This window comes from Sceloporus occidentalis, unplaced genomic scaffold (genome assembly GCF_023333645.1).
Source record: "Sceloporus occidentalis isolate IW3139 unplaced genomic scaffold, rSceOcc1.0.p SCAF_63, whole genome shotgun sequence".
Lineage (NCBI taxonomy): Eukaryota > Metazoa > Chordata > Lepidosauria > Squamata > Phrynosomatidae > Sceloporus > Sceloporus occidentalis.
Window position 1 is genome coordinate 3,956,302 of NW_028317043.1, and position 18,001 is coordinate 3,974,302.

The following is an 18,001-nucleotide window of genomic DNA, read 5'->3' on the forward strand; positions in this document are numbered from 1 at the left end:
GGCTAATGGCATTATATTTCTACAAGCAGACGATTAATGACTTCTATGTAACTTATTTTTTATGACAGTAGATTAAATTGTGGTCAATGGAGGTTCATCTAGTAATGCTATACGGGGCCTGACTACTGGGTGACACTTGGGTTGGGTCTTTAATAACTTGACATGTCTTATTTTCAAATATCGTTAGGCATGAATTTTGAAAATTAGAATTTGTTGATTTTAAGTTGAACACCTACTTTTTACCCGGTACTAGTATATCCATGGGCATTCACAGGCAGGAGAAACCTGAGGAACATGAATTTGCCTTCTGGTTGAGTTAAAATTAGGTACTGAAATTTTAAATGGGAAGACTTATCATTTTTACCTTGGACGTGCACCTCTTGAGCAGGATTTAGGACTAAATTTGACCAAATATCTACATTTGAAGCATTGGAAAGCATTAACAGAACCATTTTCAGGATGCTAAACCATGTTTTAATGGGTGGTACAGACCTCTAGAACAAGCCATAATTGATCACCGGTCTTTGCATCCTTCTTGAAGTACATTCCATAAAACTTGACTACGTTGGGATGATCAGAGAGTGCTTTAAGTATATTATATTCTGCCTCAATTTCCTCATCAATATCCTCCTACAAGACACACAAAAAACAGCAAAAGCAGTTATTCAATCATGCAGAAAAAATACTAGTTTCAAAATAAAAAGCTATCATGTTCTATTATGTGTGCTCATTTTGGGGAAAACATGGTTTAAAGGGGCATAAGTCCATCAAATGTCTCCTTTTATTACATTTTGCTTTCTCTCTAAATATTTATTGATTGAGTGGCTAAAATGGCACTGAATTTCTGATTTAATTCCATGAAAAATACATGCTTTTGGCAGTAAACAAGAAACATTTTTTTTTTAATCATAGCTCTTCAACTATTTTGAAAATCTTCCACATTTCCTCAGTTATAACAGACAGGTCACCTACAAAGAAAACATTAATCAACTGACCACCAAAGATTGTCTATATGTTAAAAGTTTAATGTATTATATGGCAATCTTTAAGATATGTCCAACAATTTTCAGTGGCTGCTCTTGTCACTGCTTTTCCTGTATGATAATATTCACATTGTGTCTCATTGTGGTTCCTCCTAAATAACACAACAGATACATTACTTCATTTTCAATCTTGTCAACAATGGATGAAATTTGTCTGCTATGCGGGCCACATATTATCACAGCACCGCAACACTTTAAAGAAAGCTTTTTTATTAATTTTTCACTTTTTAAAACTTAACATTAAACTTTTACTTACCAAAACAAACACCAAGTACGTAACCACCTTTATTAACATTCCTTTTACACCATCAAACGATACCAAATTATAACCAATTAAACTACGGGCTGGCAAGGGCCTATTCCCCTTGGATCCCCGCTGGAACTGCTGGCATTACCACGGCAGCCACATAACTACCCTGAATCACAAGGGCAAGTGCCCCTGGAGTGTCCTGCACACCTCTGAGCACCACGAGTAACCACACCTATAGGTGGTTAACTCCTGCGCCATACCAGCCTCAAACCTGACCACCCGGCTACAAAACCCTGGGATAGGCGGGAAATTATTTTCTTTGCATAAAAGCTGGCAACTGCCACTCCAGGCCTCCCTTTTATATCCCTTAGAAGGGCTTTCTCACCACCTCCCATTTTCGTCCCTTGGGGTATTAACCCTTACCTGGCACAAATTTGTCCCCAATATGAACCATTAAATTAAAAGGAAACCAAAGGAGGTACCTCTCCTGCACCTCATTCATGGGGCTCCTCTGTCTCATTCTTTCCCTCCAGGGCTGTTCTCATTCATCTGCGTTCTAATAATCTTTGTATCCAATGTACAAATCAGCCACAGAATACTAATTTGCACTTGTACTTTACAATGTCTAAAGTTTCTTTTAAATATAAATCTAAGTTTTTATGTTCACAATTTAAAATCATAATTCATCAGATCACAGACAAAATCCCTACAATTGGCTAGTTATAAAGTTGTTGATATCATCACTCAGCGTACAGAATGGTTCATTAATGAAGCTCTGAGAATTAGTGACATGATACCAGATTATCACCCTGGAGTAAGGAAAGGACTAGACAGCTGAACTTCTTTTCACCCCAGACTTGTCCCGTATATATATATAATTTTGTCACATTGCCAAGTCTGTGGCTTTTTTGGGACCATCGCTCAATACAGCTGTGTGCTTTATGTATGTGTTTATATGCTGTGTTTTTCAATATGTTTCTCATATTTCTTATGACTCACTATACTTGTACAGTACAACACTGCATTAGAAAATAAAAGCTAACTCAAAGATACGTAGCCACCATCTGCCACTGTTTCCTTAAAATCTCACCTGGTGCTTTTTAGTAGCCCTGTTTCTTTTACTATGGTTAGATTTCATATTTTATTTCATTGGCAACTGTGAAATGAGCAGCTTCTTCTACTAAAGAAACAACCAGACTTGGTTATCGGAAAGGCTTGAGGAACAATTGATTTCATCAAACGCAGAGATATGTCATATTTGAAGATAAGGCTCTTCTCTGTGGGAGGGAAGAGACACGTCGCAATGGAATTGTGGTTCTGGTATCGTAGATATAAAGGTGTTTACATGTTGCTGTATGCAAGTGACCTTCATGGTGTGTTTAGATAACTCACAGACAGTAGGACGTTAATAAACCTGGCATATCTGCCTTAATTTTTGTTTCTGCTGTTTTCTTTGTTTATATATATTTTTTGTTTTCTATTTTCTTTGTTTATATATTTAAAAATAAAAATATCAACCTTTACTAGTTTCATCAAACAATCTTTTAATGGACCCAATGGAGTCCAAAGAATGTTTAAAAAGATTCCTACATTTCCCATTGAGATTTCTTCCTGAAGGATTTTGTAGATGGTAGTCAGGTGCTAAAGATTAAAAAAAAAGACCAAAAAGCAAGATCAACCTAGCAAATGCACAAACAGTGAGTTCTCGCAATATGCAAACCTTTGAACCCATTGGTGTGTAGGATTATGAGAATGCAACCAAAAATGTTTAATAAAATATTTGTTCTTGGGTTTGTCTTTTTTAGGAATGTTCAGAAAATTCTTGTATTCAAAAATGCTGTGTGTGCTGCAGCAGCATCCATGCTACAATTATATTCCAAAAGATCCACAGTCAGAGGTGCCATCGGAGACAAAAACAGTGAGACCCATACTAGAACCACCTCCCTGCATCTATACCCAGGGTTTAAACAATTTCAGGACTTCATTTTTAAACATATTTTGTTGTTTCTATATGCATTATTATCTATAACATTCAGGGGGTGGGGCATACAGTAACCAATAGGGAGTGGGCATACAATAACCAGTGAAGTCAATGGGATACATTACAAGAAATATAAACACAACAATGATAACCAATACAATTAATGCATATTAATGTCCTGGTCCTGGTCACGCACTCTTTACATGTTTTTTTGTTATTTTCTTTTCTTACTCCACACCCACCCAGCCGGTAAAATATCACCAAAGCAAACTACCTTAAAAGTTATTTTAAACTCTGGCAAAACTTGCAGTTCTTAGCACCTTCAATAACACCGAATCAAGTGCGAAACAGTATTGAGCATTCATGACAAACATGTAATTTTAAGGCAACGTACATGAAATGGATCCAGGATTTTCACTGCAGCTTTGCTTCCATTGTGCTTGTGCATTACTTTAAAAACTTTGCCGTAAGTTCCTTTACCAATTGTCTCAACAATTTCCCATATGTCGGATGGGTCGGGGAAAGAGTCAAATATTAGCGATTTTCCACCAAACGAAAACATCATCAATGTTTCATTCTGAAAAAGAATGTATATATTACCCTCTAATATCACATAATGATTTGGCCATTACCACCTCAAGTATGTGGTTGCATAGTTAGTTTGAAAAATCCCTTCAAGTTCAACCTTTCCAAATTCGCTAATTGCCCAGACAATTGACAACGGGGACATATCTACATATCCATAAATGTCCTACTTTGACAAAAATGAGTGCAATCTATTGTTTAAAGTATTCATATTATCTGTAGTTATCTAGCAGAAATCATTACATTCTTTACCATGAAGAGGAACAAGGCCAGCTCCATCCATACAACCACTGTAACCACAAAGTCTGATAATAAATAATAACCTTATGTGATATAATTCCCAATGAACCTTAATCGTCAGTGCATTTGTAATCGGACATACCATGGTCTTGTGGTGGGAAGGTCAGCGAGCAGCATTAGACATCATTTACTGGTGTTTGATGTTCAGGGCTACCTTTAATGTAGAGCAAAATGAAAAGGTTCCCAGGGCTCACGGACCTCAGGAAACCCTGAGGGAAGAAGAGTGGAAAAAGATAGAAAGGAGCATTGAGGAGTTAACATTAGGTGTTGATGGAAGACACATGAGAGGGAATAATATGTAGGAGTTTGAAGTAATAATATCAGGAAAGAGATGGTTTGGTGAGCTAACATGGAGGTGTAAGAGGATGAGGGCAACTAACATTGGACAGATAACATGACGGGGTTAGCAAAGCCAACATGAGGTCTATGAAGGAAGGTACAGATGCCTGTGAGAGCCCAACATGTTCAGATTACTCTGTATAGAAGCATGCACGCCATTGTCTTGTATGTCACCAAAGAAATTTAGGAAGGAATAAAGGAAACACTGGCACCACTGCACAATAGTCAGAAAACTACTTTTGTATAAAGCACAAATACAGCAGGGATTTATAACACTGATATTCAAAATAGCAAGCCACAGGAATTCTTGAGAGCTTTTGTACAGTGTCCTTATTGCCTTAAAAATCTTTCTTTTACAACATTAATGAGTCCATATTACGCTAACTCTATGCAGCTTTGTACCATCTCCTGGTATACAGAAAGCTAAAACAAGCACTGTGACTATGAATCTGGAAAAACTTTGTTGAGGGGGCTCTGCTTTGTGTACTAGTCACACAATGCTGATATTTGGCTATTACACCCCCTCTCTGATCCAAAAAAGCAGCAATCCTGAACAGATCTGACAGCTATAGAAATCATTATCATCATGTTCTCCGCCTGAATACACGAAAACATGAGTTTAACATTACATCCGTGCTCACCAACAGACAGTATACAGGGGTAGTCTTATGTGTATATATATATATATATATATATATATATATATAATGTAATACTAGACTAACTATATTTAAATAATATATAATTTCCATACGTAAAATAATCATGATTTTCCTGGTTAGATGTTAATATTTTTTCTACAACAATATAAACAATTTTTTTTTTACATAAGTGATAAGTCATTATTAAGCAATAATAACAGACTGTGTGTTTTCAAGTGATCATACATGAATCGGATGCACTCAAAAATGTCATTTAAGCTATTTATGTGCTTTGCAATAGGTTGCATGTTTCTCTGGCACTCGAAGGTTTAAATCACATTAATTTATTTACATCTCAATGTTTTATACTGGTGTTATCTGGCAGATTTTTTATAATTATTTGTTTTTTAATTCTTACAATATATATATATATATATATATATATACTAAGATTTTTGTTCTAGGGTCAGTGAAAACATATATCATCTACAAAGTCAAAAACAGCTTTTCACCGTGTGAAATACTCACCTACATGGAGGCAGAATATGATCCGAGCAGCCGGCATGGTTCTAATACGTCCTTTACATTCCAAATGAACTTGCACTATACTGTGTCTATTCTCCGACATGCTGTGCATTAAAATTTTACAGGTAAACATTTCTGATGACCAATGTAAACTGTCAAACTGGTGTCACCTAAGCTGCGGGTCCCAGATTGGCTCCCACTGCCCCAGATATTTCACCCTTTTCCTGCTCTAGTGTTTCAATTACAGTACACTAGATTACAGTGTGATCACTAAGCTCCTTGAGAAAAGGAAGACAAATATTCTTCCAAGAAAACAAAAACTCCTTCTAGTTTTTCGTAGATTACAAGCAAAACGTGTCTTTATTTGTTTGCTTAAAATAAAGAAGTTTTTCGCCTTTTCACCTAAAGAACAGGAGCATAAAAACTTCTGCAAATAGCAAATCCCTCTAGGGATACTTATGTAAGGAGTTATTTGTAGCGTGAAATCTCTAGAGAGCTGACAAAAGGTTTTTTAACCCATGATCCCAAAAACAAAATATGCTGCTTAAAGCGTCATTTGCCTTCTTTGTGGGATACTACTTCTTTGTGGGTTATTTTTGAGGAAATACGATTGATTATTAAATTGTTTATGTTTTTTGTCCTTCAGCGTTAAATGATCTGCCTAATAACAATTGACATCGCTGAAGGGATTAGCGTGTGATCCAGATTTCTGGTTACTGGGAGCTAAGGGCAGCTTTGTTGTCTAACAAGCAAATCTCCTCTTGGAATTGTAGGAGATATTTTCAAGAACTATTTTAAGTAAAGATACCATATGGCCCGTTAGCCCTAAAGAACATTGATATTAGCATTTACCGGTCACGTGAAAAAGGTCATCACTTGACTCGCATAATAAATGAAATTTTACTTTCAGATAAAAAAAAAGATCTTTACTGCTGATGCTCAAGTATAGAAATTACAAAAGTTAATAAAAAATGTCCTGATGGCTGAATTGGTTTTTGCATCTGTGGATATTTAGAATTGCTCCCAAAAGCTATCAAATTCAAATTGTCAGTTTATTTTTTAAATTAGTGACTTTCATACAGAGTTGAATTCCTTTTTTTTTCCAGATTATGGAATAGTTTCCATTTTCCGGTGCTTGTTTATCTAGCATATAGATGTATTCCATATGCTGTTACATAATGTCTATGAACTTAAATATTGAAGTTTGTGTTTTACTAAATTGAAGCCACTTATCGCCAGTTTAGTTTTATGCATTCTAGAGGCCAAGAGAGTTCCCCAACAATCCATTCACTTATCCTATATGTTGTTTCTTGTCTAGGTTTATTTACCCTTTTTGTTTGCTCCGTTTCTTTTAACCCTTTCCACTAGCTGAGGAATCTCTTTACTTGTCCCCTGGAAGGCGTGTGTAGCAGAGACACTGGGATTGGATGTCATACCATGATGACCTCATTAACATACCTGGAAACTTCCCAAGGTTGTCTGCCGGAGCTCCCCCTCTGCGGTCAAGAGGTACGACTATCAGCAGGTAGACATTATGTTACACTTTCAAGGGGTGGGCCGGGAGTGGACACAAGTAAGTGCTGCTCCCCCGCCTGGAGACTGAAGATACTAACCTGATGTCCCTGGTAAGCAGTGGATCACCAGGAGACTCGGAGGAAAACTTCCCAAGTATGCTCATCAACAGGAAGAGAAATCTGTATAACGCTTTCATAATTTACATATGCTTCGGAAGTCATTTTCAGCTCAAATTACCGATATTCAGCGTTGGGTCTTTTAAACAGATAATATATACATGGAAAAAACAATCATACAAAAATTTTAAGCTTAACATGTATGTCAAACGAAACTTTGTAATATTTGCACCATCTTGCACATTGTCTCCTGTACAAAGACTCCATATTTCAGCCATCTCATCTGATCACTGGTTGGAAACCATTTTTCTCCTTCGTTTCCCATACTTAATTCCCCATAATGATGATTTTAAACAGACTTTAAGATTTTTAAAGAGAGGCATGCAAAGGATAAACATGAACTACATCTTTTTAAACTGCTGACTGCTACTAAGCATGTAAACACATTTAATACAAACTTAACATATTTTCCACTTTTTTTAGACCAAATCAATTTTTCCAGTTTTTTTTTCTGACAACTATTGTGAAATGATCTGAAGACCGTCAGCATATATATGAAATAATCCATCCAAAGACTGGTTTCTTTATTAGTTCCGTTTTCCAAGGCAGTAGAAACTAATACGAGATACTGCGTAGTGCGTACTAAAATATTAAAGCTGCCAATTAGAATAATGGCTGGGCAGCTAATGTGTCACTCCGAGCCAAGATAAAACGGATACACAAAAGGCAGATTAATAAAACTTTTATATCAGTTTTATGTGGTGTGAAAATTAAACAAGAAAAACAAAAGGAACGTAAGGAAGAAAAAGACGCATGTTCTGATACTAAGGGGTATAAACATTATAATTAAGCGCATTAATTCAAATCAGATCATTTAAAATAATTTTAAAATTATATAAAAGTTAACATGTTTTGGGTTTTTTTTTTGCAAAATAATTTTACAAAGAAAAATACAGTGGTATAACTAAAAAAAACATGGTTGATTAAAATTGGAACTAAGGTAGACAGGATTATTGGTATTTGACATAAATGCAAAATTATAGGTCATTTATAGTTAATAATTTTTTTTTTAAATATTAAAAGTTGTTTTAAAGATCCTCTAATTAGCCTATTCTATAAGCAGGGGATGTAAATGTGAGGAAATAATGCTAACCAGCACACATGGCTATTAGAAATGGTAATGTCATTTAAATACAGTTATCAGTGTATGTTCTCATTAATGCATATGGCGTTGTTGATTAGATGCTTTTCATTATCACCATATTTCTATGATCAGTAATAACATTTTGAATCTCATTAAAAAACCTAGCTGAGGTCTGTCAATTCCACCAGGCGTCTTTTAGCTCTTACAAACGTGTCAATTCTTTGTATTGCAGGAGATATTTTCAAGAACGATTTTAAGCGAAGGCTCCGCAAGCTCCTTTAATGATTTTTCTGCTCTTTACACACTGATAGCTCTCACTGGACATTTGGCGTAACGAACATCATTTGGAGTACCAAAAAAAAGGACCCTTCTTTTTGGACTGTAATATAAAAATTAGATTTTGATCGTAGATACACTGGTATAGAAATCATTCTTTAAATATTAAGAATTGTTCACAGAATTAAAATCATATTTAAATGGACAGTTTGTTCTTTATTTAGTGTTTTTCATGCTCGTTTATTAATTCGCCTTCTTTTTTTAGATTATGGCATGTTTTATCAGTGAAGCCATGTGTTTATTCATTTAGTGCATAAATAGATATCATATGCTGTTATATCATACCTGGGGCAAGTCCTTACGTGTGTAATCTGGCTTTCCATGCATTATTTATTTGATCTATACCTTCAATTCTGAGTTTGCTTGTGATTTTCAGTTGATCTATACCTGTAAGTTTGGGTTTGTTTGTTTTTCAGTTGCTCTATACCTTCAATGCTGTGTTTCCTTGTGTTATTTAATTTGTGGTGTTGAGTTAGTTTTAAGTACAGCGATTTATCCATAATATACCATCTTTTTCCCCCAAAGATTATGGATCACTTTAAGTTAAAAACTATCAAAAAGTACAATAATATACTGCTATTGTCCAGAAGTATGTTCCCCTAAACTGCTCCCCAGAGCACATAAAACATCTGGCGTGTCACATCAGAATGTATTAATTATCTGCATACGTTAAATGCCCTTGACGTTTGGTTCTAGTCTACTTTATGTGTAAATTTAAGAGCTGTTATTTTTGTTTATAAAGAAAAAACCCTGGCTCTTAACTTTTTTAGACTCCTTCCTAGATTCAAAGCAAATTTGCCAAGCCCTGTGTTAAACTGTATATGATGTCTGGAGTGTCCCTTTAAACAAGGAAAATGTTACCGCAATCATATTTTAGCTGGAAACACATTATTTTCGTGTGACACAATAACAGGCACTGATGGTTTGTTGCCATGGAAACAGAAACCCCTTATTAAATATTTCTGCCATGTTCTTATGTGATGAAACCATGATCAGAAAAAATAAAATGAGAGATCTACCGGGAAACATATTTAGTTTTATGACTAGTGTAAACATTGTGTAACACAAAATGGTATTGAATTATACGCGGAAAGCCCTTCAACGTCAAATAAAAACGCTAGGCTCTTTCAACCATAAAACGAAAAAAAAAGAGGTTTTTCAGTATAATACTGTTTTTTTACTTCATTGAGCTGGAGCCTACAGTGAAATAGACAGTCACAAAGTTACTGAAAATTCTGTAAAAAGTGTAACGTAATTATTTTAGGGAACGGTTGCTGTACGTTGTGTGGATAAATTACAAAGGAGCCATGAGAAAAACATTGACACCTTCAACCCTGTTACTGGATTACAGATGTCAAAACGAGACTGGGATAAATCTTAAAACTTCATAGAACTGATTGAAAATGAAAACTACTATTGGTGTGGCAGAAAATTTAGGCAATAAATATGCCCAAATCATCATTTAGCCCAGGATGGGCCTGTCAGTCGCCCCAAGAAGCATTCCAGATGTTATTGAATTTGAACTCCCTTGATGCTATGAAATATATTTCCATAGAACCTACAGAAGTACAGACTAGCTACCCTTGCACGTGGGATGTATCTAATAAAATATATATGCAGATATTAACCCCTTAAGGACCAGGCTGTGTTTTACCTTTTGTACCATTGGGACCGAGACTGTTTTAACACTTTTGCAGTGTTCGTGCTTAGATGTAATTTTCTCCTCACTCATTTAGTGAACCCACACAAATTATATGTTGTTTTTTTCAGGACAAGAAGGGCTTTCTTCAGATACCATTGTTTTAATCATATTATCTAATTTCCCATAAAAAAAATAATAAAATATGATGAAAAATGTAAAAAAAACCCCACATTTTCTGACTTTTACCCCAAAAATGTTTTACTCATCCAAAAAAGCTAATGAAAAAACCTACTAAATATATTCTACTATTTGTCCTGAGTTTAGAAATACCCAATGTTTTTATGTTTTTTTGCTTTTTTCTGCACGTTATGGAGCATTAAGTACAAGTAGCGTTTTGCTTTGCTTGTATTTTTTTCACACAAATTGTACTTTGGGTATAAATTTATAGCTCCAGGTATACATCACTATCAAAAAACACCCTAATATGTGTTCAGGAACATCTCCCGAGTTCAGTCATACCCCACATGTATGGGTTTGTCTGGTGTTTGGGGTTAAAATGCCACATTTTGGAGGTGCGCTTTTTCCCCCCCATTTCGGTCAGTCTGTACTATGCCCTATCTTTGAGCCCAGCCACTCCAATTTACCCCATCAAACCATTCATTTTTTTTAAGTTTTTTAAAACTTTTTTGAAGTTTAGGAGGTGATTGTTGATCGCTTTTAAAACGGGCGTCCGCCGCCATACAATGTATGGCGGATGTTGACGCCACCGGGGAGAGGCCAGACATGGCCCATCATGCCGATCTCGGTGTTGCTGAATGCCTCGACACCGAGGCATTACAGCAACACCGTTTAAGCTTAGAAAGTGATCATTTCTAAGCTTGTTTAAGTCTCATGACGTGTCAGGCATAGGTCGTTAAGTGACCGTTTTGCATGACGTGCCTGACCCGGCAATGGGCGTTAAGGGGTTAAAAGCGACCAGAGCCATTATTGGAGGGTCCTGACCTACTTGAGTCCTTTACTCTAGAATTACTTGTATTTGTTAGTATTATTAAGCTTTCTAGGCATGCCTATTCTTTCCCTGCCCTGTCACCTCAGAGAACCGACCATGTGCGCTTTGAAGCACATTCATTATGACTATGGAGCATCAGCGAAGAATGATAACAGTTATGAATGAAAGGAAGAATAAGTTAAAGAATAAATAAGCCTTATCTCCAAGCGAACACCTTGTCATAAAGCACTGTGCTTGGTTTTCAACAAATAAATACTTTTCATTGCTGAAATTAATTTTATTTATTGTAAGATCAGTTAGTCAAAAGAATGTTTTCATTAAATAATTGTTTATTCTGTGGTGGGGAGAATTTTGTGAGTCACAGTCGAGGACATGCACTCAACATTAACTTATGTTTAACAAAAAACATATATATATATATTAATGAAAATGCAATATAATTTGCTAGTCGTAGCATGTGAGTGCCAGGGACCTTAAGGCCAGTGGCCACCTAATGACAGAAGCACGGTGGATGGCTGGATGTTAAAATGCCATGTAGTGTGTGGCCGGGCATATCCAGAAGGCACACTGCAGCACTCGCTCAGTGTGCCAGGTTGGCCCGTGTTGGCCTTGCTTCCCCAGGTCATCGAAATCTCTGCATCGCGGGAGAGGTGTTTAGACGCGGCGCACTCTTTGCATGTAGCCAATTTCTCCCTCCCACCCCCATACAAATATAAAGCGCTTGGGGCTAGCCCAGCCCACAATGTGAATGGCCCCACCCACCAACATCATCAGCACCATCCCACTGATATCATCAGGCATCCTGAAGAGTGCCTGGAAGCTCCTAGGTATGGTGTGTGGCCGCAGGCTTAATAAACTCAGCCGCACACCGCTTGAGCATAAAAATTTAATGTGTGGCCTATCGTAGACTGCACTTATGCCATTAGACGTCCAGCAGCCTTAAAGTGCCAGAGCCGTCTCATAATCTCCAGTAAAATAATGTTGCACATCTCCTACAGAAATCTTAATGCTGTAAATGTGCCCTGAAGGTGATCAACTCAAGCAGATTGAATTTCATTTTTCAATCTACTTCTACTACCCCCTTAATTGTAGTGGAAGGGTTTTCCATCACTTTTACCCACCATAACTTATGTAATGGTTTTCCTTGTTTACACCAAGTCTCTAGTATTAACCCAGTATCACAACCCCATGCTGACGAGTCCCATTAGGACAAAACAGCTGTCCATAAGTGGTGATCTGGCTACTGCACCTCTTCCCGAGTTTTGTCTAAAGGCTGTCCTGTACAATTACTTTCAAGGGATCCGTGTTTAAAGTGGATATAGAGGCAAAGGTGATCTTTGTTGATCTTATTTGCATGCGCCTACCCAGAATCCCTTGTGGTTGTGGCAGCACCATGAGATTTCTGAGGGAACAACAAGCCTTCTGGCTTGTCTGGTGTCTGTAGATGAGTGTTTAATAATACCGTATTGGCTCGGATATAGGCCGCCCCCGTATATAGGCCGCACCCTAAAAGTTTGGTGCTTTTTTAAAGAAAAAGTTTTTTTCTTTAAAAAAGCACCAAAAAACATGCTGCCACTCTGCCCCCCCCGAGATATGCTGTCACTCCCCCCCCGAGATATGCTGCCACTGTCCGCCCCCCCCCGAGATATGCTGTCACTGTCCTCCCTCCCCGATATATGCTACCACTGTCCGTCCCCCCCCAAGATATGCTGCCACTGTCCCCCCCCCGAGATATGCTGCCACTGTCCTCCTCCCTCCCCGAGATATGCTGCCACTGTCCTCCTCTGCCCCCCGACTTACCGGAGCTGACTCCCGGGTGTCTTGCGAGGCCGGCGGGGGACATCTACGCAATACGCGTATACAACTTCCGGTGCCGGGAGTCAGGCGGGGGGCCAGAGGTAAAACGCATCGTGCGGTTAGACAACCGCACGATGCGCTTAGACAACCTCCCGTGCCGGCACCCCCCCCGTGGGAAGTGCTGGCAGGGGAGGCTGTCTGAGCGTATCGGGGAGTAGGATGCAGGTCCCCTGCACCGCTGCGGGGGATCTGTATCCTAACCCCGCTGCCTGCCCGGCGCCCGGGACTGCATGTCCCGGGCGTCGGGCGCCAGACCCCGAATATAGGCCGCACCCCCACTTTAAAGACTTAAAGTGGGGGAAAAAAGTGCGGCCTATATCCGAGCCTATACGGTACTTCTACTACCCCCTTAATTTTAATGGAAGGGTTTTCCATCACCTTTACCCACCATAACTTATGTAATGATATATGTGTGTATAGATATATGTGTGTATATATATATAATCTACGATAGATAGATTATCTACATTATCTACAAGCTTTCAGAAGAGGGCGCCACCACCGTCCCCTCTCCTCCCGAGCCCGCTAATGACGACGACGACACGCTCGAAAAGATGGTCCAGGACCTGACCCCGTCGGATGAGCCAGCCACCGAGACCGAGGCTCTGATCCTCAACCAGCTGGACATCGACAACCAGGTCTCCCTCCTGGAACAGATGCTAGACGAGGCTGCCTGGACCCCCATGAACCCCATCGACCACAGCGGGGAAGATCCTCCCCCACCAGGGGGAGGAGGCGGTAACTAGTGCCTCTGTTTGAGCTGACCTTCTTTTTTCTCCCAACTAATGGCGTCAATTTCTATTTTCTCCATTAATGTAAGGAGCATGAAGGACCAGTTCCGGAGGCACGGTTTACTAACCTTCCTTTCTTCCCAGCAGTGTGATGTGTATATGTTGCAGGAATGTGCTTTACCCTTCTCTCGTTCTTATCGCCATCTATGCAGGGAATGGTCTCACGGCCCGTCCTTTTGGTCCGGCGGGAACGGCTGCAAGTCGGCGGGAGTTGTTATCCTGATCCGAGGAGCCAAATTCACGGTGGATGCTGTCCAGGAGATGGTCTGCGGCAGACTTCTAGTCGTGGACGGATCCTGGGCGGGGGAGCCTGTCAGGCTCATCACCGTGTACGCCTCCCCGGAACAGAAGCAACGCCTGGAGCTACTCCAGAACCTGCGGACCCAGCTGACCACCGCCAGGACCATAGTGATAGGCGGGGACTTCAACTGCCCGATCGAGGAAGGAGGGCGCACCTCCACCCACGCAACAAAACTGGACGTGAGTTCGAAACTGCTCAGAGAGATTGTCACAGAGGCATCCTTAAAGGACGCTATGGGCTCCATCGGGACCGGCTCCGTGAACTATTCTTGGAGCCGGCCGGATGGCTCTGTGCGTTCCCGGATAGACTTTGTGTTCACCTCTCGAACGGTAGAGCACCAGCAGTGCTCCATGGTGCCCTGCTACTTCTCAGACAACAGGGCTGTTCAGCTCCAGTGTGCCCTGGGCAAAGGGTTTCCTCCCGGTCCAGGCTCCTGGAAGCTGAACTGTGCCCTGTTAGAGAGGCAGGAAATCGTGGATGAGCTGCGAAATGTATATTCTGATTGTGTCAGTACCAAGTATCTGTTCCCCACTGTAACCCAGTGGTGGGAGTTTACTAAAGTAAAGCTGCGCTCTTTCTTTCAGGCTAAAGGAAGACTCCAGGCGTGTGAGAGGAAGAGGAAATTCAGACGGCTGCAACGCAAGCTGCAGTCCCTGTTGGACCTCCAACAGTGCGGATGGGACGTGGACGAGGAGCTGGAGGAGACCAAGGAGGGCCTGAAAAGGCACTTTGAGGAGGAATCCAAGCAAATCGTCTTCCGTTCCAAGGTGGAGAACCTGGAGAAGGGTGAGAAATGCAACTCTTTTTCAGGAAGCTCCACTCCGCCCACACGCCCCTGGCGGAAATGAGAGACAGCGAAGGTGTGGTACGACAGGGGAAGGAGGAGGTCCAGAAAGTGGTCGTCGACTACTACCGAGATCTCTACTCCCCCAAAGACACAGACCCGGAGGCTGCTGAACGGTTCCTGTCAGGTATCACTAACACCATTGATCCCGCAGGTCGCGCAGCCATGGACGCCCCCTTGACGCTGGAGGAGCTGCACTCTGCCGCCAAAGAGAGACTTCCCTTCACTTGTTCTGGCAGTGCCCGTTTGCACAGGCTTTGTTCAGAGCCCTGGAGCTGGATCTCAAGGACTCTATCGAGAGAAAGTACCTGTCCTACCATTCGGTACTTTACGGACTTTTTCCAGGAACACACACGGAGAGCGCCATTGAGGATGCTTGGCGTCTCATGTGCTGTGTAAAGGACGCTCTATGGTTTGCCAGGAACCGCCTGGTGCTGAGGAGGGAGCAGGTCACAGTCCGTGACTGCCGCAGGCTTATCCACAGCCTGCTGAGAGACTACTCTCTCAAGGACAGTCTAGAGGCTGAAGACTAGCCCCATTCTCCTCGCCCCCCCCCCATTTCCCCAGGTTATGTTTCACTAAAGTGCTAACCATATGCGCCACGTCTGGAAATGTAATTGTACACTGCTTCTACTGAGCTTTCCGTAACTGAAGTCATACTGTAACGTGTATTGCCTTGCGCTGCGTCGCAGTACTGCTTATCGTCTATCTGTAACGATACTACCGATTTATGTATTCCTGCTAAAACAGGTTGATGTCTGTTTTATCATAATCAGTTTGTATAATAAACTTAAATACAAAAAATCTACAAGCTTTAAGCCTCGTCGAGCAGGCTAACCAACAGGCATAAAGACATGGCATGGATGGCCATTCAGGGAGGCCTCCCCCTAAGGACATTTATGCATGCCAGGGGGCTGTGCAGATATAGACACTGCCCACAGTGCATTGTGGAGGAGGAGACTTCCCTTCACTTGTTCTGGCAGTGCCCGTTTGCACAGGCTTTGTTCAGAGCCCTGGAGCTGGATCTCAAGGACTCCATCGAGAGAAAGTACCTGTCCTACCATTCGGTACTTTACGGACTTTTTCCAGGAACACACATGGAGAGCGCCATTGAGGATGCTTGGCGTCTCATGTGCTGTGTAAAGGATGCGCTACAAGCTTTAAGCCATAGACTTCTAAGCAAAAAATCATTTTCCACATTTAAGCGCATTGCATGTAAAAATAATAATGTGGCAGGTCATAATAAATAGACATAACACCTGAAAAGGTATATTTCATGTACTTATGTTTCAGTTGATGGCTGAATTTGTACATTGTATTATCAGCGGTGTCTGAATTAACAAGATAATATTCAAAAACATATTGTGATATTCCATTAAAGGTCAGATAATGCCTATAAAAAATATAACACTGTATGCTATAAAGCTAGGTTTCCACTTGGGTTTTTGTCCTGCGTTTTTTTCTTGATGTTTTGGTGTTTTTTCTGGCGTTTTAGCCTTTCTGTGGAAATTGCTTTTTTGACCTTAGGCAGTTTTTCCAGCCTTTACATGTTGGAATTTTCGCCCAGCTAAAAGGGATTAGGATAAATGGCAAGCAAATGATGTCATTTTCTTGGTAGAGTTCTACTTAAACTCGCCCCGGCGGACCCTTTTGTCTCTTTTCTGTGGTTTGTAAGGCATGCTTTATTCCGAATGTCTGCTCCTCTAGGAAGATTGGCCCCAAATGATGGTGCAAATTGTTTGCTGTTGCTTTTGGCAGGCAGGATCCGGTTGGGTATGTTTGTTTGTAATGGCATGTTTGTTCTAAATGGTGTAAAATTCAATATGAACTTTGTTTTGTGGGAAACTGTTTGTTTCCAGCCTGTTTCTCGTAGGACACACAGATACCGGGTCCATCCTCTGCATTGTAACTGTGGAGAAAAACGCCATAAAAAACGCCAAGGCAAAACCCACATGGCTTTTTCATGGCGTTTTTTGTCTCCCATAGACTTCTATTGGAGAAAAACGTCAAGATTTCCTTGCAAAAAACGCCAGAGTGTCAACATGCTGCGATTCTGAAAAACTGCCACAGAGCCCAAAAAAGCAGAAAAACGCCAAAGAGGACTGAAAAAACACCAAACTGAATTGGGCGTTTTTAGCAAAAAAAAAAACAAGTGGAAACCTAGCCTTAGACTGGTTTTGTACATAGCTATCATGTCCAAAAAAAGTAGCTCTCAAAGAGTCTGTTTAATTTCTCGCTCCAGTGATTTACAAATGGCAACACCAGTCACAATTTGACAAAGTGATCATTTGAAAGGAAGACAAAAATCAGTGATGCAGAATGAATGCTGAAAATAAGCATCTGAGTCTGAAAAGAAAAAAGCAGAGACGAGGAAAAGAATGTGATATGCCATATTGGAAAATAAAATTCCATATGATACACTGTAATAAAAATTGTTGGTGCTATATAAATTAAACAAATAAATAATAATTATAATAATAATAAATATTGTTATTATTATTATTAAAAATTATAATTGGCCCATTAATATACGGTAATACTGGTGTTCCGGGACAATCTCCCTACTCTCTCAACGCTCAGATATATATGCTGTGAGGATATATATAAATTTACCATAATAGCTATGTATTTTATGTGCATATGGTTGAGCCGAGGTTGCGTTTTTAAAACAAAGTAATTGTAACCAAATATATTAGCGGTGAATATTTAAATATATTCTATCACATATTTTTGCATTGTTTTTGAGGGTTTGCTCAACCTATAAATGTGATATATAGAGGAG

At 39.9% G+C, this 18,001-nt stretch overlaps 1 protein-coding gene across 1 annotated transcript in view; it reads right to left on the minus strand.

Moving 5' to 3' along the window:
* LOC149287207 (myosin-IIIa-like) overlaps positions 1–3,836 on the minus strand; it is a 51,323-nt gene extending 47,487 nt beyond the window's left edge. The window contains exons 1-2 of the mRNA XM_089493189.1: positions 3,669–3,836; positions 493–627 (exon numbers count right to left, since the gene is read on the minus strand). Coding sequence (XP_089349315.1) covers positions 493–627; positions 3,669–3,836 — 303 coding nt within the window. The remainder of the gene's footprint in view (positions 1–492; positions 628–3,668) is intronic.
* Between the last annotated feature and the right edge of the window lie 14,165 nt (positions 3,837–18,001).